This window comes from Asterias amurensis, chromosome 8, assembly GCF_032118995.1.
Source record: "Asterias amurensis chromosome 8, ASM3211899v1".
In the NCBI taxonomy this organism is placed as follows: domain Eukaryota; kingdom Metazoa; phylum Echinodermata; class Asteroidea; order Forcipulatida; family Asteriidae; genus Asterias; species Asterias amurensis.
In genome coordinates this window covers 6,932,834-6,959,911 of record NC_092655.1, presented here as the reverse complement: position 1 = coordinate 6,959,911, position 27,078 = coordinate 6,932,834, and the positions used below count along the sequence as shown (strand labels likewise).

The 27,078-nt window shown below is 38.5% G+C and overlaps 1 protein-coding gene across 1 annotated transcript; it reads left to right on the top strand.

The window, feature by feature from the left end:
- The first annotated feature begins 1,072 nt into the window (after positions 1-1,072).
- Positions 1,073-27,046, top strand: LOC139940498 (transcription elongation regulator 1-like). The gene is made up of 17 exons (XM_071936785.1): positions 1,073-1,214; positions 1,921-2,146; positions 3,464-3,637; positions 5,183-5,474; positions 6,295-6,573; positions 6,917-7,153; positions 7,276-7,412; positions 9,150-9,244; positions 10,425-10,588; positions 11,211-11,422; positions 11,840-12,048; positions 12,436-12,586; positions 19,302-19,469; positions 20,849-21,019; positions 22,306-22,485; positions 23,904-24,088; positions 26,717-27,046. The coding sequence occupies exons 1-17, from the start codon at positions 1,081-1,083 to the stop codon at positions 26,919-26,921; spliced, it is 3,219 nt and encodes a 1,072-aa protein (XP_071792886.1). The 5' UTR covers positions 1,073-1,080; the 3' UTR covers positions 26,922-27,046.
- Positions 27,047-27,078: the final 32 nt, after the last annotated feature.

The following is a 27,078-nucleotide window of genomic DNA, read 5'->3' as shown; positions in this document are numbered from 1 at the left end:
ATTACATGCATTGGTTGTTGGTATATTATATTTGTTATGGTATTAAATTTATTCGTGTTGGGGTATTTACCTATCATTGTTGGTATTACATGCATTGGTTGTTGGTATATTATATTTGTTATGGTATTAAATTTATTCGTTTTGGGTATTTACCTATCATTGTTGGTATTACATGCAATGGTTGTTGGTATATTATATTTGTTATGGTATTAAATTTATTCGTTTTGGGTATTTACCTATCATTGTTGGTATTACATGCATTGGTTGTTGGTATATTATATTTATTATGGTATTAAATTTATTCGTGTTGGGGTATTTACCTATCATTGTTGGTATTACATGCATTGGTTGTTGGTATATTATATTTGTTATGGTATTAAATTTATTCGTGTTGGGGTATTTACCTATCATTGTTGGTATTACATGCAATGGTTGTTGGTATATTATATTTATTATGGTATTAAATTTATTCGTTTTGGGGTATTTACCTATTCGTTGGTGGTATTAAATTGATTCGTTGATGGTTTTAACGTATTCGTTTGTGGTATTGTTTTCGTTGTCGGTTACCTATTCGCTGGTGGCAGTTCGTTTGGATACTTAACCCCATCAGGACCAGGGGTAGATTTCACAAAGAGTTAGGACTAGTCCTAACTTAGGACTAGTCCTACGAGATATACAAATTGCACGGATAGTCCTAAGTTAGGACGAGTAACTGGTCCTAACTCGAGATAAGACTAGTCCTAACTCTTTGTGAAATCCACCCTAGGCTGTTTATGTTCTGTAAGTTTCAGACCGATTTTTAAAGAAACATGTCACTACAGGTTTGCCTTTGGAAAGCAGTTTTGGTTGTTTCTCCCCCTTTTTTTTTTAGGGGGGGGAATTCTATTTTCCCCGTGTTCAAAAAACGAAAAATGCTTATAAACGGTTGCCTTGTAGCAGCTGCTCCTTTATAAAAACAACTTGACACTTTATCAATGTCTGAAAAAAGTCACAGGTAAAAAAATACACAGCCAGTGAATCCGCAGCCCGCCCTCATGTGTCTCAGGTTGAACGAATGACTGGTTCACACGTTAATCCAACATGGCGGACGAAGGTGATGTGATGGAACATGAAAATCTCACGGAAAATGACTCTAATTCAACATCTCAGCATCAATCGTCTTTAAAAAATGAAGTACCGAACAGAGAGTTATCTCAAGAAAATAACAGGCAAAGGTAAATATTCTGCTTGGACATTAGCCTCATAAATTGGCCCAATCCACTCCGTATCGAAACCGTCCATCCATATCGTATCCTTGTTGTTTTTTTCACAGCAGCTAGCGTGCATGCGGCACCATTCATTTCAACGCCTTCTTGAAATATCTGCTTCGACCTCGTCCTCGATCATGAAACTTGCCGATCTATTAAATGGTACTGAGGTTGCAGATAGCCCGATTATGTACTACACCTGCCTGGATTTTTTTTTTTTTAACAAGTTTTGTCTAAAAATCAAATGATTTTTGCATGTGGCTGTGATTGATTGTGAGGCGCTACCAATTATTATTAAGGCTCCCCTGTGAGCAAATTATAGGGGTCTCATATTTAGGGCCTTTTTAACGCTATACGTTTTTCAGATCAGGGTTGATGGGTGAAAGGTTTTGCGACCGTTAGCCAGCCAGAACTGAAGTTTCATGTGTACTGTACACCTAAAGCTTTCCCCATCCTTCCTACTCAACATTCATAATGCTTGTATTTCCCTTTTGTTGAGTTATGTTCAATAATTTCTTCAAAATAGGCAATTTTCTACTCGGTACTCAGTATTGCTGCCACACGTTCTGTCACGTGCGGGACCTTTATACCCTGGACTCCATCGCGTTACATGCAACCGAGGAGTCCAACTTGGGCTAGGCCTACTGTTCATTGATCCATTCTTCTCTTTCAGAGGGTTTCCAGTACCACCTGGTCCAAGGTTCCGTAATTTTCCTCCCAGGTATCCAGGTCCTCCAGGCCAACATATGAGAGGTGGTGGCCATGGAAACATGCCACAGCAGAGACCTTTCTTTGGCCGACCTCCCCCAGACAGGATGTTTCGTCCCCCTCCGTTTGATCAAAACATGCCTCGGGGACCACCACCACAAGGCTTAATGGGAATGCCTCCTTTCATGAATGTGAGTACATGTAAAGGCAATGCCAAAGCAATTATGTGTGGGTTACTACAATGTGAGTACAAGGTCCCTGGGAAAAATTAGAAAAAAAATACTTTTTAATAAGGCCTGAAAGGTCTATTAATATTTATAAAAATAATAACCCCTTTTTATATAGCGTTTTTTCACACCGGGCGTCCCCAAGCGCTTCACATTTACTACCCCTGGTCACTGGGCCTTAAAGGATTTGGGTACTTTTTCAAAATGTCCATAGATTTACATTAAACTTAAAGGGTTTGAAGGTCATGATAGTGGAAAGCTTCCCTTCAAATTTTACTTACTGAGGTGCTGTAGTTTTTGAGAAACGAGTAAAACAATGTCATGAAAATACGTTTGTAAATGATTAAAATAATTTTGGTCTCATGAGACGGAAATTATGTTCATGACATTGTTTTACTCATTTCCCAAAAACTACAGCACCTCAGCACGTAATATTTTCAGGGGAGCTTTCTACTATCATTATGTTCAAACTGTGTAAGTTTAGTATAAATCTGTGGACATTGTGTTTTTGTCCTACAAAAAGTACATAGACTCTTTAATTCACTCCTTAAACCATCTCAGCTCCCTGGGGAGTATAATATACAGCCTCTTGCAACAAATGCACTACTCGGCTAAATCAATCACAAGAACCATCTCTATCCTCACAGGTACCCATTTTCCCCTAGGTGGAGAGAACAATTATAATTTAGTGTCTTACTTAGGGACACAGGTGTCACGACCGGGATTCAAACCCACACCCTGCTGAACAGAAGCACCAGAACTTGAGTTCGGTGCTCTTATCCCCTCGGCCACGACACCCTACACCATGCACACATGTAGGTTAGCTCTTGTGCTCCATAAAGTGTTTCTGCTTTTCAAAGACCAGATATCATGTCTGCATTAGGCAATTTGTGCAGTACAAGACAAGACAAGAAGATAAGATGAAACTTCTGCGATGACTAGAGCAAGCTAGTCGAAATGTTGAGACCAGTTTAACAACTGACTCCGCGGTAGTATAAAAAATCACGATCCTATAAGCTAAAGTAGTAGTCCCAGCCTATTTTCCATACCATCCGCCCGGGTAATAGTAAAATAGCAGGACAGTTCTTTTCAGAACTGAGAAGTCTCCCGAACATCTTCTCTGCGGTAGTAGAATAAAGCAAAGCAGTGCTCTAAGAACAAACTCTACCTGGCAAGTAGATACACACATGGTGTTACCGCAAACCAAATTTATATTGATATCTCACCATGCAATGCCTCAAATCCTATATGAGATGAAACTTGTTGTTTTTTGTTATTCAGAGGCCACCACTATTGCCACCTCCATTTGGAATGCCACCACCCCTTCTTGGTAACCTACAGCAGCAACCTCTACCAGGCAATCAACAGACACCATCTGCTGCTTCACCTGCTGCTGTGGCTGCTCTAGATCCTAATCAAGACTTCTGGGTTGAGCATGTTACTCCTGAGGGAAAGGTTAGATGACATCTGTTTGTTCAATTAATGATGAACAAATTAATTAATTTGTTAAAATGTCGGTTTATAGAAGTTTCTTCATACAAGTTGCTTTTAAAGCCAGTGGACACTATTGGCAATTGTCAAAGACCAGTCTTCTCACTTGGTGTATCTCAACATATGCATAAAATAACAAGCCTGCGAAAATTTGAGCTCAATTGGTCATCGGAGATGCGAGATAACTATGAAAGAAAAAAACACCCTTGTCACACCAAGTTGTGTGCGTTCAGATGCTTGATTTCAAGACCTCAAATTCTAAACTTGAGGTCTCGAAATCAAATTCATGGAAAATCACTTCTTTCTCGAAAACTCTGTCACTTCAGAGGAAGCCGTTTCTCACAATGTTTTGTACCATCAACCAAATGAGGTTTTATGCTGATAATTATTTTGAGTAATTACCAATACTGTCCACTGCCTTTAAAGGCAGTGGACATAAAAAACTTACTTGGTAACAAGCATTGGAGAGCTGTTGATAGTGTAAAACATTGTGAGAAACGGCTCCCTCTGAAGTAACGTAGTTTTCAAGAAAGAAGTAATTTTCCACGAATTTGATTTTGAGACCTTAGAACTAGTATTTGAGGTCTCGAAATCAAGCATCTGAAAGCACACAACTTCATGTGATAAGGGTGTTTTTTCTTTCATTATTATCTCGCAACTTCGACCACCAATTGAGCTCAAATTTTGCCAATTACCAATAGTGTCCAGTGTCTTTAAAGTTGGACTTGAACCTGCAGTCCCAGATTAACGAGCTGTCTCTCTATAAACTGAGCTATCTAGCCCTCATGTTGACAGTCTCCTTATTGTGTCAATGCCTGTTGTTTGGAGATGCCAGTCAGAAGCAAACCTGTAACTGCCATAGCTAGGGATCACACCCAAGTTTAAGAAACTACCTGGAAAGCGGCAGTGGAGGGATCACCTTAAAGGAACACGTTGCCTTGGATCAGTCGAGTTGGTCTTTGAAAAGCGTTTGTAACCGTTTTTTATAAAATGCATATGGGTAGAAAGATGTTGTAAAAGTAGAATACAAAGATCCACACAAACATGACTCGAAATTGCGTGGTTTTCCATTTACCTCGTCGACTAGCACGTCGGCCATTTATGGGGGTCAAAATTTTGACTCCCATAAATGGCCGACCGTGTTAGTTCGCACAGTAGAAGGAAAACCACGCAATTTCGAAGCAAACTTGTGTGGATCATTGTATTCTACTTTTAAAACATCTTTCCAACCATATGCATTATATAAAAAACGGTTACAAACGCTTTTGTTTTGACCAACTCGTCCGATCCAAGGCAACGTGTTCCTTTAAGCGGAAGCAACTTTTTTACTCAGATGCCACCATTATTGCAACCCCAATTTTTTTTTTTTTTTTTGCCAGTCAGTTCCCCTTGCTGTTTATTACTGGATTTTACAATTTGGTTTTCAATGAGACATTTCAGGTCTACTCTCTTCATCGGGGGAAAAAATAACAGCTTATGATAATCTTGTTTTTGTTTGATTGTTTTTAGACATATTATTATCATGCCAAGAAGCGTGAGTCTGTGTGGACAAAGCCAGAGAACGTTAAAATTATTAAACAGACAGAGCTGCAGGCTCTAGCTGCTGCAGCTGGTATCACAACAAGCACAGCAGCATCAACTACAGCGGGAGCAGCATCAGTGACCAGTGTAGAGGCAAACCAGACCTCAGCAGCATCTGGGATTAACCCAGGGAATCCAGCTGCTGCAGCAGCTGCAGCAGCAACTGCTGTAGCAACAGCAGCGAAGGCAGCGTCTGTAACGTCTATTGAAACTACACAAGGTTAGTAGCTCCCTTCTACTTTACAGGGATGAGATTGTTCAGACTTTGAATTCAGACTTTTTATGTTGGCCTCGTTAAGAAAATCACAACAAAAATTCCAGAAATAAAGAAATCCTGCTCATTGGTCTACTTTCTCTAGTGTTTTGGATACTGTTTCAAAAAGCTCCGTGGAATCTATAACCCCAGGGGTTTACCAAACGGTAGATACGGCATCATTTCAACATACCTTTGAATTTGTATCCAAGTTTCAGACTTTTTCGTTAGTGATGACTCTCGCCCCTGACTTTAGTTTACTTATTTATGTAATTTCCTTTATATACCTAGGGGTGAGCCAAATCACTAGGAATTCGTTCGTACAAATAAATATAACAGCACAAATTAATAAATATGTACAAAATAAAACACAAACACAAGAAATACACCTATAAACATCTTAAAAGGCACAATACAACATTAATACAACTAACCGAGGACGAACCAAAATGCAAAAAAAAAATGCCTTTTGTGGGTCAGGGGCTGCAAGAGTAGAGTAAACCACTATTACCCGCAGGTATGCAGCCCCACACATAACAAAAGACAGTGACAGGACGTGACAGACTATAAAAAGCATACAAAGCTACAAACCGATCCTAGGATCAGTCTTATGTAGGATCGCTCTTAAGGCTAGGACTCATCCTAAATCCTAGGATCGAGCCTAAGTTAACAAGAGTTTGGTGAAATCAACCCCTGAAATCAACATTTAGGATAAAATCTTAAGCCTTTAATCAATTTGTGAAGCCTTTGTGGTCTCTGTGCTTTTCTATCCATTGTACTGCTACAGCTCAGACTACACCAGCTATGACAACACAGGTCACTCCTACTGCCACGACTCTCAGTACATCAACAACAGCACCTGTAGCAACAACACCATCCCAACAGCAGCAACAGCAACATCCACCACCATTGATGCCTTTCACTGGTGTACCACCCATGCTGACTGGTCAAGGACCTGCACCAACAGGAATGCCTCCTCCACCATTCCACTTGTTTCAAGCTCACATGGCTCGTATGAGGATGCCTGGTTCAATGCCTGGAATGCCTCCTATGATGCCCCTACCAGGTTAGTCTCTACACGGCATGTGCCTTCCTCGTTTTTTTATTTTATTTTTCTATTCTTTTGCAACTCTGCTTTTTTCTCGTCTCTGCTGTTCGGGTTATGGCTGGTACGGTTCACGTTTGTTTACAAAAGTGCTTACTAACCAAGAAGGTGATCGGCCATATTTGACAACTCTTTGCAGCAACGCGTCTGTACTTCGGGGAATCATGACTGCAGAAGTGAAACTGACACTCTGACAGCAACCCTAAAACTGCCTTTCATGCAAGGAACAAATCGCATGTACTTTTTGAAACCATCTTCTGATTCCAGCTCTAAATTCTTCACATTATAACATGATTATTTACAGGTATGCCAGGTGGACTCCTTCCCCCAGGAAATAATGTTGCTCCACCAATGTTTAGGCCACCATTCCAGCAAGCACCAGGAGGAGGACCAGCAGCTGGTGCAACAGCTTCTAAGAGTATATGGACTGAGTATAAGACAGCAGATGGACGGCCATATTTCTATAATACAAGAACCATGGAGTCTACTTGGGAGAAGCCTAAAGATCTAGTGGAGGCAGAGGAAGCAAAGAAAGAGCCTGGTTAGTACAAATGCTTTGTAAAGTTAATATTGACTTTTTACCAAATGATTATGTTTTTTTTGAGAAGCTTGCCAATGATGTATGGATTAGTTTCTTAAGATCCTACTTTGTCCTTGGTCCAGTTAAGGAAAAGGATCCAGTCAAGATGGATGGTGAAAAAGAGCTCCCCAAGGAGGAAGAAGAGAAGAAAGAAGATGAGGTTAAGATGGAAGAAGAGGAGGAAACAGTAGATGACATCAAAGAGAAAGAAGTGCAGAAGGTGATTACTAAGTCTTTATTATCCCAGCAATGTAGTCAATGACAGAGATTGTACTTAATAGACCGGTCCATTAAGCTCTGCCTCATTGCAAATTGACCAATCACAACCGATTGCACAACCAAAAGTCCGACACTATAAAGTCCAACTTGCGTGCGCATATGCTTGGCGCGGGCGGCAGAGTTGTGCAGAATGGCATTGGAGAGGCTCGCGTGTTCTTGCTCACATAGATCGGTGTATTAGTAGGCACGGGATGATGTTCGTTCTTCCTTGGATGCATACCTAGTGAACTGCAGTTTGGGTTATTGAGTAATTACCAATTCAACATCGCACAAACACACGCGCATCTCCTGTCAGCCATTTTGTGTGTCAAAACAAGCACAAAAGATTCTAGTCTTGGTTCTGTCTATGGACCCAATTGGTGGTTGCTTCATTATTAAAGCCATTGGACACTTTCGGTAAACAGTATTGTCCAACGCCCACACTTCGTGTATCACAACTTATATATAAAATAACAAACCTGTGAAAATTTAGGCTCAATCGGTCATCGGAGTCGGGAGAAAATAACGGGAAAACCCACCCTTGTATCCGCACGTTTCGCCCTGTCATGACATGTGTTTAAAATAAATCCGTAATTCTTGATAGCGAGAATTGATATTGTTTTACTGTTTTCTCAAAAAGTAAAGCATTTCATAGAATAATATGTCAAGAGAAGTCTTTCACCACTACCTTCTGTAAACCCTGTACGTAATTTGTAAATCTGTGAACAAATTTTCTGTACCGAAAGGGTCCAATGGCTTTACATGTTGCCTTGGATCGGTCGATTTGGTCTTTTAAAAGCGTTTGTAACCAATTGTTATAAAATGCATTGGTTAGAAAGATGATTTAAAAGTAGAATACATTGATCCACTCAAGTTTGCTTCGAAATTGCGTGGTTTTCCTTTTTCTTTGAGAACTAAAACAGTCGGTCATTTAGGGGAGTCAAACATTTGACTCCCATAAATGACCGACCTTGTTAGTCGACCTTGTTAGTCGACGAGGTAAAAGGAAAACCACACAATTTCAAGGCAAACTTGTGTGGATCATTATATTCTACTTTTATAATATCTTTCGAACCATAACAAACGGTTACAAACGCTTTTCAAAGACCAACTCGACCCGATCCAAGGCAATGTGTTCCTTTAAGTTATTGTTCCTTGTTGTGCCCTGAATGCCATGTGCTCTAACTGGTTAATACCCCGCTCACATCTTCTCTTAAAGGATTCGGGTACTTTTCAAAATGTCCACAGATTTACATTAAACTTTTTTTACAGGGTTTGAAGATAATGATAGCAGAAAGCTTCCCTTCAAATATTACGAACTGAGGTTGTGTAGTTTTTGAGAAATGAGTAAAACAAGTCACACAATAATTTTCGTCTCAAGAAGATGAAAATTATTTTAGCATGTAAAATCCCATTAACCAGTTATGATATTATACCAAACCATAGCATAACTGGTTGATACGTTATTACATGCTAAAACTGAGACGAAAATTATTTGTTTTACTCATTTCTCAACAACTACAGCACCTCAGTAAGTAAAATTTCAAGATTTCTACTATCATAATCTTCAAACTGTGTAAATTTAATGTAAATCTGTGGACATTGTGTTTTTTGTTAGGAAAAAGTACATAATATACCTTTTAAAAAAGATTTTTCAGATGAAGAAAACATTGATTTATTTATTGTCATCTCATTGAAGGAAGAGAAGATGATGACAGAAGCTAAGCAGATAGTTGAAGAACCTATTGATAAATCTAAGCCCATTGCAACCAAGCCCATCCCAGGAACACCATGGTAAGTTTCACATCAACAAGAGTTGTCTTCCGATTTCAGTAAAAAAGTGACCAGATTTGTTTGAAAACAAAAAACTATTTCACAAAGCACATATACTCAAGTAGCTAGATTAAGGTACTTAAAGGCACTGTACACGTTTGGTAATTGTCAAAGACCATTCTTCTCACTTGGTGTATACCATCATAAGCATAAAATAACAAGCCTGTGATAGCCTCCTCAGATAGGAGTTAAAAGACTTCTAGCTAGAAGTCTTTTAATATTTTAGTGAGAAATTACCTCTTTCTCAGAGGGAGCTGTTTCCCACAATGTGTTATACTATCAACAGCTCTCCAATGCTCATTACCAAGTCAGTTTTTAAGTTAATACTTGTTTTGAGTAACTACCAAACGTGTACCTTCCCTTTAATAGCATTATTATACATGTTCATACATTCTTAATCCTCTCAACTCCCAGGGAAACATTTTACACAAAGCTGCTTAAATTAGCGCTAAGGGTTTAATCCAATCACAATACTGTTTCAGCCCTCTTAGGTTCCCATAAAATACACCTAGGTTAAGAGAAGTAACTATGGTTAGGTGCCTTGATCAAGGACACAAGTGTCATGACCGGGAATCAAACCCGAACTCCAATGCTTCAACCAACAGAAATTGAGTCCAATGCAATAGACAGCTTGGTCATTACTCACTGATCCAAAGGAACATTCAGGCCTTGAACCTAAGTTACTTAAAGACACTGGACACTGTTGCTAATTGTCAGAGACCAGTCTTCTCACTTGGTGTATCTCAACATAAGCATAAAATAACAAACCTGTGAAAATTTGAGCTCAATTGGTCGTTGAAATTGCGAGATAACTATGAAAGAAAAACACATGAAGTTGTGTGCTTTCAGATGCTTGATTTTAAAACCTCAAAATCTAATTCTGAGGTCTCAAAATCAAATTCATGGAAAATTAGTTCTTTCTTGAAAACTATGTCACTTCAGAGGGAGTTGTTTCTCACAATGTTTAATACTATCAACAGCTCCCCATTAGTCGTTACCAAGTAAGGTTTTATGCTAATAAGTATTTTGAGTAATTACCAATAGTGTCCACTGCCTTAGTGTTTTACTAATCTGAGAAGCCATTGCAATGATTGTTTCACATGTAAATTTGGTAATGATGAATATTTAAATCCTTCAACAGGTGTCTTGTATGGACAGGAGACAGCAAGGTGTTTTTCTTCAATCCATCTACAAGAATGTCGCTATGGGAACGACCTGATGACCTTTATAATAGGGCTGACGTAGATCGGATGATTTTAGAATCTCCACCAGGAGTAGACAAAGGAAAACAAGAAGAAACAACCGGTAAAGATAACAAATACATCATTCATCTTAAATCTGTAAGATTTGAGGCTTTGAATTTGGTCTTTATTAGTTGTTTGTATTTTACCTGATGTACACATAAGAGCTCTTTAAATATTTTTGAATCTACCAGAATCTGACTATCAGAAATCAGTTCATTTGATCAAACCTCATTGACAAGGTTTTTACATTTATTAATTATACATTAAAGGCAGTGGACACTATTGGTAATTACTCATAATAATTGTTGGCTTAAAAACTTACTTAGTAACAAGCAAAGGAGAGCTGTTGATAGTATAAACGACTGAGAAACGGCTTTCTCTGAAGTAACGTAGGTTTTGAGAAAGAAGTAATTTTCCACGGATTTGATTTTGAGACCTCAGAATTAGATTTTGAGGTCCCGAAATCAAGCATCTAAAAGCATCTGAAGCTTCATGTGGCAAGGTTTTGTTTTTTTCTTTCATTATTATCTTGCAACTTCAATGACCGATTGAGCTCAAATTTTCACAGGTTTGTTATTTTTTTGCATATGTTGAGATAACACAAGTGAGAAGACTGGTCTTTGACAATTATCAAAGGTATCCTGTCTCTTTAAGTAACAAGTTCTGTTGTGTGTTCTTGGCAGCTGCCAAGAAGCGAGCCGATGATTCTCTACAAGATGAGCAACAACCCAAGACCAAGAAGAAGAAGAAGTCAACCTCGGAGTCTTCTCCTGAGCCTTCTGATCCACTGAAGGAAGCGGCATTGGAAGCAGAAATCAAAGCAGCAAGAGAGAGGGCTGTCACCCCATTGGAGATCAGGATGAAACAATTCATGGACATGTTACTGGAGAAAGGGGTTAGTAACATCTAGATTAGCTACTCTTTGTTTCATTTGAGAGTCTTAGTTCAAACTTATAGACATGTTCCTTGAGAAAGGGGTTAGTAACAGCTAGATTGGCTACTCTTCATTTCATTTGAGAGTCTTAGTTCAAACTTATAGACATGTTCCTTGAGAAAGGGGTTAGTAACAGCTAGATTGGCTACTCTTCATTTCATTTGAGCGTCTTAGGTCAAACTTATAGACATGTTCCTTGAGAAAGGGGTTAGTAACAGCTAGATTGGCTACTCTTCATTTCATTTGAGAGTCTTAGTTCAAACTTATAGACATGTTCCTTGAGAAAGGGGTTTGTGGGATCTAGATTAGCTACTCTTTTTTTCATTTGAGGTGAAACTTCATATTCTTCTTACTGACTCATTTATTTATCTTGACTAGGTGTCGGCCTTCTCAACTTGGGAGAAAGAACTTCACAAGATTGTCTTTGACCACCGTTACCTTCTCCTGAACCCTAAAGAACGTAAACAGGTGTTTGAGAACTTTGTTAAAAACAGGGCTGAGGAGGAACGAAAGGAAAGGGCAGGAAAACTAAAACAGAGCAAAGAAGACTTCAAAGTTCTCATGCAGGAATCCAAACTTGGACCCAAGTAAGTTATATCGTTCCTCTTGTGGAAGTGTCGTGGCCGAGTGGTTAAGAGCACTGAATTCAAACTATGGTGTTCTGATCAGCAGAGTGTGGGTTCGAATCCCCAGCCGTGACACTTGTGTCCTTAAGCAAGACACTTAACCATTGCTTCGTGCTTCGGATGGGACGTAAAGCCGTTGGTCCCATGTGTTGTGTAACGCATGTTAAAGAACCCAGTGCACTTATTGAAAAAGAACAGGGGCTGCCCCGGTGTTCCTGGCTGTGGCTGCTGTATGCGCCGCAGCACCTTGTAAACCCTTACGAGGTGCTAAATAACTGGGTCGTAGATTTCACTAGTCGCCCGGGCCTACCATTGACTCTTATGTATTTTTTCCTCTTGATTTGTCAGGAGTTCCTTCAGTGAGTATGCCCAGAAGCACGGTAAGGATGCACGCTTCAAGAGCATTGAGAAGATGCGAGACAGAGAAAGTCTCTTCAATGAATTTATTCAACAAATCCGTAAAGCAGCCAAGGAGGAGAGCTCCTTGAAAGCAGAGAAGGTAATTATTCAAATGTCGTGAGGCTTTCCGTCTCATCTTGTGCTTAAATATGCTCGACTAGGTCAGTCAAAAAGAAGTTGACCCGGATTTGTCAAAATAAATGAATAATAATAATAATATACATTTGTAGAGCGTCTAATGCAAAAAGCCTCTAAGCGCATAAAGCGAACGATAAATTAAACGCTCGGAGAAAGATACAAGATACAAATAAGTAGCTTTAAACAAATGAGTTTTCAACAGGGACTTAAAACATTGTAAAGAACTCGCCTGGCAAATATGCACAGGAAGACTATTCCAAAGAAACGGTGCGGCGTAAGAAAAAGATCTGTGGGGTTTTTTTCTTAAATGGAAGAAGCTCTAGTACGAAAGCAATGACTGTTAAGATGATCGTAAAGTCCAAGTAGGGGAGTAGTGATGAACAAGTTCAGATAAATAAGCGGAGATTGACATGTGGTGAGCCTTGAAAGTTAACAAAAGAATTTTGGATACTGTTTGAAACTCAAATGACACTCAAAAATTCAGTAAAGCATAGATTTAACAGGCACTCTGTCCTGTTAATTAGAAAAAAAAGAACAACAGAAATTGATCATTCCTAAGAAGAGTTATGTTTTTTTTTCATCAAGGTACTCTTTTTGCAAGCTGTCCACAAAATACTTGACAAAAAAAGTCAATGACTTTCTTATACCCTTCGCTACTTACTCAGATGATTAGGTTCAGTTAATGATTAACATTTCATGGACAGCTACAAATATGAGTTCTTTCAGTAAAACAGGCATAACTCTCAGAAATTATTAATGTGCGGAGTGTCATGGCGGAGCAGTTAAGAGCACCGGATTCAAGCTCTGGTGTTTGATCAGCAGAGTGTGGGTTCGAATCCCGTAAAATTAAGGAGGTAGTGCTTTCTGCTCTACCAGCCAGGCTTCGGATTGAAGATACCCAAGCCTACATTCGTATGGACTGTAAAAGGGGTAACCCTGTTTCAGCCCTAGGAGTAGGTGGCAATGGCCTCTGGAAAAAAATAATTGTAGCCCACACCTTGAAGTGGCCTTCTGGCCTTGTGTGTCTGGAGAGTGCATAAAACAATGTGGTAAAAAAAAGGTTTTTGTTTTTTTTCAGTTAAGCAGGAAAGAACGGTTGTTTAATATGTGCATCACTGGGGTTTTGAGTGAAAGTTGTTGTTTTGTTTTAGAATAATAAATTTCGGTCAACTTCTTTTCGACTCGCCTTATACTGTGTCTGATTGAACAGCTCTGCTTAACATAAAGTTCTGCGATTACGGTTCCCGGTCACCTATATCATTCTTTGGGCCAGAAGTGCAGAATTCCAGTTGCCAACTCTACACAATTCTTTATCTACAAACAATAATGCATGTCCTTGCAATATTGGGTTTTTTAAAGGCAGTGGACACTATTGGTAATTGTCAAAGACTAGCCTTCATAGTTAGTGTATCTCAACATATGCATAAAATAACAAACCTGTGAAAACTTGAGCTCAATCGGTCATTGAACTTGCAAGATAATAATGAAAGAAAAAAACACCCTTGTAACACGAAGTTGTGGGCGTTTAGATGGTTGATTTCGAGACCTCAAGTTCTTAATCTGAGGTTTCGAAACCAAATTTGTGGAAAATTACTTCTTTCTTGAAAACTATAGCACTTCAGAAGGAGCCGTTTCTCACAAAGTTTTATACCATCAACCTCTCCCCATTACTCGTCACCAATTAAGGTTTTATTCTAATAATTATTATGAGTAATTACCAGTAGTGTCCACTGCCTTTAGACATATTTATCAAAAAGATACAATTTTGGGGATTTACTCAAAGTGAAGTTAATTTTTTGAAATTTTGGCCAGCTAAGACCAAGCTGCTATTCCTTGAAGTTACAAGATTATGGACAAGATTTTATATATTGGTTCAAGAGAGAATATCAAGCCCCAAGTAATTTATTTCAGCCCCAAAACAATATGGATTATAAAACTGGGAAAAATATTTTTGTCAGATGTATGCTTAAGTTTTCTTTTTATCTAACCCCAGATTAAATATACAATAACCCATGATTTTAATGAAAGTGTGCAATAACACATTTGAGAACTCGAAGAACTAATTAATTTATTGTTTTAATACGTCTTCATTTACAGGATGGTAGATAACTTTCTTCCATTACATTCTGATTATTTGTACATTTTTTTATTCTGATCATTTGTACATTTTTATTTTAGATGTGATAACAATGTTCTATTTTCAGGATGATTGAATTTTAATCTAGATTCATAAATACCCCAGACAGTTTCTCTACACCTATTGGTGGAGAGCGCGTCATGTGGGGGTGTTTAAACGGTTGATAATAATAATAACAACAATAATAATATGATAATAATAATATTGTATTTGTAATTGTATTTTATAAACGTTTTTTAACAAAAGGGCATTTATGAATGGGAATAAAAGAGTAGTGACTCGTTCTTAAACGTTCGTTTAAAACCTTGCAGGGTCGTTGCCGTGCGATAAAGGCCCTCGCCTTTTCACACGACAACGACCCTGCCGGTTTTAAACGGCCGTTTAAGAACTCGTCGCTACCCTTTTATTCCCTTATTAAATTGATGATTGTGAACGATTGGAGTATTTTTCATTCACAACATCTGAAGTTCAAAAGTGGCTTGAGTTCTCCTGAGTCACAAGCAGTCTTCTGAGATGTTTATTCCACATCATGACTTGCTGTAACTTGCCAATTAAGAAGGAAAGTTATATTCCTAAAAATGTCACGTTCTGATCTTTGATTAACTTCAACGGTTAACCATCTGTTTGTAATTGTGTCCTTCATTTGCAGATAGTTTTGCCCTTTGATTATTTTGATCAGTTGGCTCTAGAAGCCTTGCCAAATTTTATAATTGATTGGGTTTTTTTTTGTCAACCTGTTTTGTTGGTTGACTTCATCGTTAATCCTTTATCTCTTGCAGCTTTACCTAAAGACCCACTTACTTGGATGTTGCATACATAGTTGTTTTAAAGGGAAGGTACACAATTGGTATGGTAATTACTCAAAACAAATATTAACTTAAAAACTGACTTGGTAACAAGCATTGGAGAGCTGTTGATAGTATTAACGTAGTTTTTGAAAAAGAGGTACATGTAATACTAAAATATTAAAAGACTTCTAGCTAGAAGTCTTTTATTCCTATCTGAAAGCACACAAATTTGTCCAACAAGGGTGTTTAATCTTTCATCATTTTCTCGCAACTTTGATGACCAATTGAGCCCAAATTTTTACCGGCTTGTTATTTTATGCTTATGATGGGCTACACCAAGTGAGAACACTGGTCTTTGACAATTACCGAATGTGTACAGTGCCTTTAATTCTAATTTCAGCAACATGTGGTGCCTTTGAAATGTCATTTCTTAGTGGTTCTAGCTGGGTGATTATATTGCCATGGTGCCCAATTTCATTATTTATGTGCCCTTTACCAAGATGAAAAACCTTGGTGCCCTTGCCCTTCCGGCCAGCTAAATAATTACAAAAAGTTGATAATTGATTGATTTGTAATGGGCTTGCTAATGTTTAATTAATCTTCATTTGTTTCACAGGAGTTTTTATATAAAGTTCATTAATGTTGAATTTGTGTATGTTTGATTTAAATTCATTACAGAATGTTGTTCAATTAACATTTTCTTTGCAGATTGTCGAGCAGGTTCAATTATTTATAAACCATTTCCTGCTAATATTGAACCAAAATTATATTTTTGAAAAAACAGATATTGTTTTAATGAATGATATTTATTTACTTATTTGTTATCCCACAGTTCATGATTGATACTTATAATTAATTCATTGCTATTTAATTAATGTGTATTTTGATACCGTGGCAATCAAGTCACATGTTTATGAACATGTGTAAACAGAAGTTTATAATCGTTTTTTCAATATCATTTTTACAAAAATACAAAATATTTCGAAATTTATTTAATAATGTGGATAAAAAAGTTCCACTGAAATTTCCTTGAACTTGTCTAACCAACTGATGTTTTGACTAAACCACATTTATATTTTATCCAAACACATTTAAGTGCTTTGCCACCCACACAGTCCTCCGAGTGGAAAGCTCTAGCCAGGTGCATTATGGGAGAGAGAATGATTGCAATGCATTGTGGGCGTTTAAGGCTCCCTCGGGTTATCGTCCAATGCTGCACATTTGATGCTTAAAGCCGGTACTGACTCTTCTTTCTTGTATTATGAGAGTGCTAATGGTTAGATTGTAAGATTGCAAGATTCTGGAAGATCCTGAAGGCCTGGTCACACAGGCCATGATAACGAGAACGAGAACGAGAATGTTAAAAATGCACGCCCTTGTTTGGTTGAATGAATGTGGGCGTATTCTGCATGGAGCAATTCAACCAATAGAATGCGTTCTCTTTTCAGTGTTATCATTATCGTTTTCGTTATCGCTGCAGTGTGACTGGGCCTTTAGAGTGTAGCTCCTTTCGTATAAGGGCCGGGAGCTTGCTCTTTAAATAAACCAAGACTAGATACCAAACTATACAACGGTGATTGGAATTATATGCTATATGTCATTTTGGACTGAGTTCATCAAAATCAGACACGGATTCAAGAAAGAATAGATTTCATGGAGCCCTTTATTTTCCACAACATCTTCATGATATGCTAGATGTCATTTTGGACTGAGTTCATCAAAATATGACATGGATTGAAGAAAGTATAGAAGGATAGATTTCATGGAGTCCTTTCATAGAAGAAATGTTGAACAAGGATTTTCCTCATAAAAACCTCCAGGAAAACAAACAGAGAAAAACCAAAGCAAAAGGATCATTCCAGAGTCTTGTGTTTTCAGCAACTACAAGATTAGTCTGGTTTCCATAGTGATGGTTGCCAAGGTAACCACATCGATGTCTTCAAGTGAGTGACACAAATAGATGAGGAATGTGATTCGTCTGTAAAAACAAAGCATTTGGTTTAGGTTCAAACCAAAACTAAATCAAATATACATGTTAAATAAATACTGTAATGGATTGTGCAAGTCTCGCGAGTATGTTAACTTCCATGCCATTGTGGTCCCAACCATTGTTTCGTTTATTATCATGAAAATTATGATTGGTTTGTTGTTGTTAAGTTGTATAAACATTACAAAAGTAAAATCAATTCAACAATATGACAATGAAAACCTGAGAATATAGCTCGGGTCATATAGCGCAGTGAATATTTTTTTCTAGATACAGCACTTTATAGATTTTATTCATTTATTTATTAAAATTGACCTCAGGTTCCGGTTACTTGCAAAAAGTCAAGAAAATTCCACGTCGATCTCAAAACTTCTGTAAACACTTGCATTGGTCTCACAGGATGCAAAGCCATTTCATTGGTAGTCAGGGCGTTGGCGTCCTCTTTAAACTGTATCTCGCGTTATAGACTTGTAAGCTTTCAGTAGTTGCACATTATACATGCAGAGATTTACAAAAGGGGGTTCTTAAAAGATAATAAATAAACATCCTTGTCCAAGAGTTTTAATTATGCTTCAAAAAAAAGGAACAAATAATTTGTGTGTTTTAAATAAAAGCTAACTTCATAGATCAAATTTAAAACAAACATGCATTTTCAGAAAAAAACATATGTTCTTCAGTTTCAATTGGTGTGTTTTCTCTTTGTGATTCAGGCGAGACTTGCGCAGTCTATTATAAGAAAATATCATAACAATTTGGCCGAAAATTTTTAGGGTTGAAGAATTAAACAATATTTCTTAACATTGGAACAAGCTATACATTTTAAATACTGTGAGTGAAAAATGTTCATAAGAGGGGAATTGAAATGAATGACTGAATAATAGTTGTGTCCTATTTCTGTTGACAGTATTTCCTCCTTGTAAAATTATTTATTTTTCTAGTTTCTTCTTTCAATAACTATTGCTCAAATTGCATTCCTGAATTTGTGACGGCTTCTATGGAGTAAGATAGAAAGATGATGACAAGCTGTAAAATTTGCATTGTTTCTTTTGTTTAGATTGTTGTTTGAAAAATACACTGGATTGAATACTTGTACAAGCCTCTGTGATTTTGTGATTGGTTGATATGAAGTATCATACTTGTACTGTTCAGTATAGATTATTACTGATCTTATTAAAGGCAGTGGACACTATTGGTAGTTACTCAAAAACAAATTTAGCATAAAAACTTACTTGGTAACGAGTAATGGAGAGCTGTTGAGCTGTCTGAAGTAACATTGTTTTTGAGAAAGAAGTAATTTTTCATGAGTTTGATTTCGAGACCTCAGAACTAGATTTTGAGGTCTCGAAATCAAACATCGGAAAGCACACAACTTTGTGTGACAAGGGTGTTCTTTCATTATTAGCTCACAATTTCGACGACCAATTGAGCTCAAATTTTCACAGGTCTGTTATTTTATGCATATGTTGAGATACACAAAGTGAGAAGACTGGTCTTTGACAATTACCAATAGTGTCCAGTGTCTTCAATTGACATATAAATCAAGACACTAGACTTTGTGTCTCTATTAAAGACAAAATCATTTCATTTTGGTGATTAAAGTTTGTAAAGCCAAAAATACTATTACATTTAAGAATGACATTTTACAACATGAGAATAAGAACTTCTGTTGAATCAGCTACCTTATTGAATCTGAATAATTATTGAATACTCATTAACTTTGTCCCTGTTTTCTTTTCCTTTGTGGTGTTGTTTGTTGTTTTCTCAGCTTAAGACGGACTTCTTTGCATTACTGGATGAACTGAAGAATCTTGACAGTAAGTCTCGCTGGTCAAAGGTCAAGGATAGTATCCATCATGACTCTCGCTATAAAGCTGTACATCATAGCTCACAGCGCGAGGAACTCTTTAAGGAGTACATCAACAAGAAGGGCGATGTAAGTTAAACACTCTAACTTTCTTGTAGAGATTACAAACATAATTCTAACCCATTTATCAAGTTTATAAAACCTTGATAGCTTTTCTTACATTGTGAAGCAACAATGGTAACTTTCAGTCATACAACTCTTCCGCGTTTTCGCGGAATTCTGTGTTTTTAAAAAAATGATTGGCGGGGGAAAAAAATAGCCTAGTATATGCCTGGAAACAACAATGTACAACTACAACAATGTAAAATTAGCCTAGTACATGCTAACAATGCACCTAAGAGCATAATAAACCTCAACATTTTCTAGGGTACCATTGTGGGTCTCATGTCCCGTGGCGTTTCGGCTGCCTACCTCCGCACTTGCGTTGTGCCTTCAAAAATTTTCCTCTTTTTTTTTTTTCAACGGGCAGTTGCATGCCTGAACTTTCTAGACAATGTAGCAAGACAGTTTTCTAAAGAACAAACTCTCCCTGGCAAGTATACAGACACATGGTGTTACCGCAAACCAAATATATAACTTCGTCGTCGTCGTCCTATGAGTCAGTGCTGACCCTTTGTGACCCTGGTTATGATGGAGTTCCACTTCTGTCTAGATCCAGTGCAGAACGATATGCATCGTTTATTGATAAGCCTGTGAGTTCTTTGAATCAGTCTGTCCAACAAAGTCTTTGACGGCCAAGTGAGCGACTACCTTCAACACATCCTTGCACAATGATCTTCTCAAGGTTGTCCCCCTCTCTTCTTGATATATGACCAAAGTATTGAAGCTTGTTATTGTCAATTTTTGAGGACAAGGTGGGTCTGTGGTGGCATGGTTGGCTAGTGCATAAAGCGCTCGCCTCTCACCAAGGTGACCCCGGTTCAATTCCCGGCCGGGGCCATATGTGAGTTGAGTTGTGCGTTGGTTCTCTGCTGTGCCACGAGGGTTTTCCAGACCGTCCGGTTTTCCTCCCTCGGGAAAAATCAAACACTTTCGATCTTGACTGTGCTCCGTGGTCATAATGGGTTGATGTGGCTGGCAGCCAAAGGCGCCCTTGCATGCCTGCTTCTCGAACATGTTGTAGCCGCGTCCTTCGCAGTTAAGCTCTCAGCTGCGAGTAAGGACGATTAGCCCCCCAAATTATAATTATTACTATTATCTTCTCCTACCATGATCTCCAAACAAATGCATTGGTTTTTGTGTTCTTTCAATGATGTTCTCAGCATTCTCCTCCAGCACCACATATCTCAAAAGTGTTGCTCCTGTTCCAGTCGGCTTTTCCCACAGCCCACATTTCAGACCCATAGGTGGCTATTGGGAAGACGAGAGCATAACAATAGATTTATATATAAATCCAAATTATACGTCAAATCAATTGTCATTTCTTTCTTCCTTAAAACATGTCACAGGTTGTGAATGTAGATGCAGAGAGACAGAAGAGAGTAGAGACCAGTCTTAGAGAGAGAGAAAAGGAGGTACAAAGAACTCGTACTGAACAACAGAAAGAACTAGACCGAGAAAGAGGACAGTTCAAGAAAGAGGAGGCTGTACAGCACTTTAAGGCACTTCTCACAGACCTGGTAGGTGTTTATCAACCATCTGCCACTTAAAGGCAGTGGACACTATTGGTGATTACTCAAAATAATTATGAGCATAAAACCTTTCTTGGTGACAAGTAATGGGGAGAGGTTGATGGTATAAAACATTGTGAGAAACGGCTCCCTCTGAAGTGCCATAGTTTTTGAGAAAGAAGTAATTTTCCACAAATTTAATTTCAAGACCTCAGATTTAGAACTTGAGGTCTCGAAATCAACCATCTAAACGCACACAACTTTGTGTGACAAGGGTGTTTTTTTCTTTCATTATTATCTGGCAAGTTTGATAACCGATTGAGCTCAAATTTTCACAGGTTTGTTAATTTATGCATATGTTGAGATACACCAACTGTAAAGGCTAGACTTTGACAATTACCAATAGTGTCCACTGCCTTTAAAGGGAAGGTACACGTTTGGTAGTCACGCAAAACAAATATTAACTTAAAAACTGACTTGGTAACAAGCATTGGAGAGCTGTTGATAGTATACAAAATTGTGAGAAACAGCTCTCTCTCTGAAGTAACGTAGATTTTGAGAAAGAGGTAATTTCTCACTAAAATATTAAAAGACTTCCAGCTAGAAGTCTTGTATTCCTATCCGAAAGCACACAAACTTGTCCAACAAGAATGTTTTTTCTTTTCTCCCAACTCCGATGACCAATTGAGCTCAAATTTTCACAGGTTTGTTATGTAATGCATATGTTGAGATACACCAAGTGAGAAGACTAGTCTTTGACAATTACCAATAGTGTACCTTCCCTTTAACATAATAATACAAATAGTAATAATAATAACAGCTCTTGTAAAGCACAATTCAAATAATGATCATTGAGCTTCAGAAAAAAAAACATTAGCAGTTTTAAAAACACTATAACAAATAGGTTTTGAGACTGCGTTTGAAAGCATCAACTGTTGGTAAGGATCTTATGGTTTGTGGTTAGTGGTTCCAGAGATTTGGCCCGAACACACTGAACAATCCATTGCCTATCCGTCAACTACCTTTTGGGACGGTAAGACGAGCAACGTCCCGGCACGATCGTAGGCCTTCCCTTGATGGTATATGGGTGACAGTCTTTCAGGTAGACCGGCGAAAGATCATTCAGAGCTTTGTAAATGTAGAGTGGTGTTTTAAACTTGATTCTTTGTCAATTGGCAGCCAGTGTAGAGAGTCTAACAAGAAATATGGCAGCATTCTCAGTATGGTTTATTGGTATTATTTGAATATCATTATATGTAAATGCTTGATTACCCTTGTTTGATGTCTTTCTCTAGGTGCGAGACTCGGAGAGCACTTGGCGTGATGCAAGAAAGCAGCTAAAACGTGACCATCGTTGGGAATTGGCGTCACTTCTTGACAAAGAAGATCGAGAGAGACTCTTCACTGGTCACACCTCTTCTCTTGTCTACAGAAAGAAGGAAAAGTTTGATGAGTTGTTGGATGAGACGAAAGGAGTGAGTTCAAAACCCAAGATAATACTTGACATTTCTTACTACAAAAGCTACTGAATTGAAATTATCTTCCAGTGCGTGCTAATCCTTCAGTCAGATGCTCGATTCGGAGTGTGAACTTTGCGCGTGCATTGTTTCTTTATTAGGTTGACTTAAGGATTATTACAGAATTGGTTTCGCTAGCAAAAAAGTTGCTGGTAGTGTAAGCACTCTATGTAATCCACAATATACATAAATTGACAAACCTGTAGAAGTTTGAGATCAATCAGCCATCTGGGTCATGCGAGAGATTAGTGAAAAACCGATTACAAATTTTGCATTGCACCGATGCCAAAACAAAAATTAATAAAACGCTCACTGAGCGATAAACTCAAAACCCGAAATTAGATTATTTATTTCTCATCAAATATGACATTTCAGACAGAAATATTTCAAGGGATGTTTTTCTACTATCATCATCATTAGACCGTGTAGGTTGTTTTTTGTTTCTTACCAATTCTGTAACGTTCCTTTAAACATGAGGCTGGAAGATAAATTCAATATCACACGCATGCTGGTGGAATACGCAAAAATATAACGCGTATGTGTCCCATATCCAACTCAGCTTTCGGACTCTTTGGATTCTTGCGCTTGTGTGATAACTTGAAATAATATTGAAGTCTTATATAGCGCATGTACATGTAGCTACCAAACAAGTTATTTAAAGGCAGTGGACACTATTGGTAATTGTCAAAGACCAGTCGTCTCACTTGGTGTGTCTCAACATATGCATAAAATAACAAACCTGTGAAAATTTGAGCTCAATTGGTCGTCGAAGTTGCGAGATATAAATGGGATAAAAAACACCCTTGCCACACGAAGTTGGGTGCTTTCAGATGCTTGATTTCGGGACCTCAAATTCTAAATCGTGAGCTCTCGAAATCAAATTCGTGGAAATTAGTTCTTTCTCTCACAATGTTTTATACTATCAACAGCTCCCCATTACACGTCACCAAGTAGGGTTTTATGCGAATAATTATTTTGAGTAATAACCAATAGTGTCCACTGCCTTTAACGCCCTTAGTATACATTAAACAGAAAGATTTGTTATTGCAGTGATGGATACTGAGACCCAATTATGTAGCACCTTATATGGGTTTAAAAGGTGCTACGGCGCATACAGCAGCCACAGGAACACCGGGGCGAACCCCTTCTCTTTTCGATAAGCGCACTGGGTTCTTTTACATGCGTTACACAACACATGGGATCAACGGCTTTACGTCCCATCTGAAGGACGAAGCAATGGTTAAGTGTCTCGCTAGTGTCATGGCTGGGGATTCGTACCCTCACTCTGCTGATCAGAAACACCAGAGTTTGAAATTGGTGCTCTTCACGACACTCCCATAATGTTTGTAACATTTTCATGGCATGTTTTTATCTAGGTTACCCTGACATCAACTTGGAAAGAAGTTCGTCGACTCATTAAGGATGATCCTCGTTATGTCAAGTTTTCCTCAAGTGATAGGAAAAGAGAAAGAGAGTTCAGTGAATACATCAAAGAGAAATATCTTGGTGCCAAGACGGATTTCCGAGCTCTATTGACTGAAACTAGGATCATCACATACAAGTAAGTGTTTGGCTCAGGCTCATCAACCATAAACAAAATATAACCGATCTGGGCCAAGTTTCATGGCCCTGCTTACTGCTTGTCAGAATTGTTATCTTCCAGTACGCGCTAATCCACCAATCAGATGCTTGAACTACTAGGGGGATAAAAACATATATACTACTTCCTCTGTTTTATATCCTACTTCCTCTGTTTTTATTACACAGTGCGTACTGTGAATGTCAATGCGTCACGCTCCGTATACGGACAGTGCAAAAATTACATTCTAAACTTTGTGTGCATGCATGTGGTTTGTGGCGAAATAACGTTCTGAAATTTTCAACTCTGCGCGTTGCACGTGAGAGTGGAAGATAAATTCGTTATAACACGCGCGCTCGTGGAATACGAAAAAATGTAGCGCATTTGAGTTCCATATTCAACTCGGCTTTCGGCCTCGTTGAATATGGGATATTTTCTCCATATTCCACATGCGCTTGTGTGATAACTTATAATTACCTGTCCATTCAAAGGATTCAATGAAGATTATCAGAAATGATACAAATAATCCTTCTTGCAGAGATTTCTTTTCCACAGTCTCTCGCATCAAAATTAATTTACAAAAGTATGTACACTAGTCATAAAAACAAAATGTCAGATTAGCTAGGATGAAATTATAAATAATGAGTCAATTTGCGGGTACAACCATGTGTAAATCTCTTTTGTGGGAGTGTTGGCTCTGAAAAGCACAAGTTTGGTCTCAACGTTTCGAGCAATATACGCTGGACTTCTGGTGGTGCTTTAGCTTAAGTATCGCTGGAGGGATGCACATTTGGGTGGGAAGGATCCAAGCTGTTCTTGACTGAAGATGCGATGGAGCTAATGAGATGTGTGGCCAATGTACGGGAGTGTTATAGAAGCCTTGAGCTGTGGTCTTTCTTCTTGTGTGAGGCTTGGCTTGAGTTCTTCTAATGTTGCTAGGTGTTCCTCCCATGTTGGTGTAGGGACTACAATGCCATCAATAACATAGTCACTTTTCTGCTCAATAAAGAAGGGACGTTAACTTAAGCAGGGGCTTTATTCAATAGCTGTACTAGCGCTATATACATGTAGGACTCTTTCTCTGTACACAGGAACAGAGTCCTAACTATTGAGGCCCGTTTCTGGGGCGGAAAAATTTCACAGCTTCATAACTTAAATCTTATCTGCAAGAAAGCACCAGTTTCAACAGGTTCACATTCCATGGCAGCATATGTTTTTCTGCGGTGGGTTTTGATCCTAAGTTATTCTTCACAAATCAGTCAATTTCATGAAATAATGCAGCTCCCAACGTTAAGGAATTCCCATTTTTGTTCGTACTCCTCTCACAGTCTGCTGTGTGTACGCAAGACGCACGACGCGCAAATTTTGAATTGTGTCGCGTGTTAACGCTGTGCAGTCAAGATACGGTGACCAAGAATTCATGCGTCTAAGCTTACATCATGCGTCTTGAACGCGAATGTATACGCGTACGCACGACAACAGACAACACTGTGAGAAAACGATCGAAACAGGAATTTTTTACCATTGGAAGCTGCATTATTTCACGAAAATGATGGATTTGTGGGGAATATTAAGAGGACCAAAACCCACCGCAGAAAAATGTATGCCACCATAGAATGTGAATCTGTTGAAATTTGTGGCTTGTTGCAGGTAAGATTTGAGTTATGAAGCTGTAAAAATTTTCCGCCCCAGAGATGTACCCTGATGTCCAGGACGTCACTGTAGTACAAAACGAAAGTGTAAGGCCGCCAGGGCTATAGCTGTACATGCCTAGAGTTATTCTCTAGAGTTATCTGCCAATTGGGCAGATCTAGATCAACCTGCTAAAATACTCCCTCCTCCCCTCCTCACCCCTCCTCCCCCTCCTCACCCCTCCTCCCCCTCCTGTGCTTGACAACAACTGATTCAGTTCAGTGACCACACACTCCCTACCAACTACCTGTGGGTTTCAGTTTAGGTTTTAGCTCCACTCAAGCTTGCATGCTTGACGGTCATAGCATACTGATCGAAATGTTGAGTCATAACCCTGGTTCTTTTCAGAACCAACACTACTCAAAAGATATATTCACAGGGTGTTACCACAAACCTCTCCTAGTGTCTACTTCCACCATGCAAAGTTTAAAATCCAACCATAGAGTTTTATATAAGAATTAGAGGGCACACTGGTGATGCTTCTTGCACAAACGCGACGGGACCGCAAGGAGCCATGCGCACGCCATTCTGTACGCGTATTGAATATGAAACACACGTTGGAGTTTGTGTTTATTGAACGCTACGCAATGTTGTTTTGTCAACTTACAAAATGGCCGCACAAACACATGCTGTGCGATGCCTGTTTTGTCAAAATGGCCGCCTGCGCGCATGCCAGGGCATGTATATAGGCCAGTGCGCCTTCTAGTTCTTATATATAACTCTATGAATCCAACTCACTTTGGAATTGAAAAACACATTTTTTGTCAAATCACAGCTGTAGCTTGACTTGTAAATATATTCACCTATCCGCATCTGTTTACTAGTTATAGTTACGTCTTAGTTTTCCACATCATGCAAATCTTCAAACACCATTTATCTGCAGCTAGTACTAAGTTGTGTTTCACTTTCCAATTCTAGATCTAAGAAGCTGCTCCAGGAGTCAGATCAGCATCTTCGAGACATTGAGAAAGTTCTTGAGAAGGACAAACGCTACCTTATCTTGGACTGTGTGCCTGAGGAGCGTCTTGAAATGATTATTACTTATATCAGGGAGTTATACAAGAAGGGGCCACCTCCTCCCCCAACTGCCTCTGAGCCTTCAAGACGTCTTATTCCTAAATAAATAGGACTTGATTTGTAATACCTATGAGCAGGGGCCAATTTCATTGAGCTGCTTAAGCACAAAATTTGCTTAAAGGAACACGTTGCCTTGGATCGGACGAGTTGGTCTACAAAAAAGCATTTTTAACCGTTTGTTATAAAATGCATATGGTTGGAAA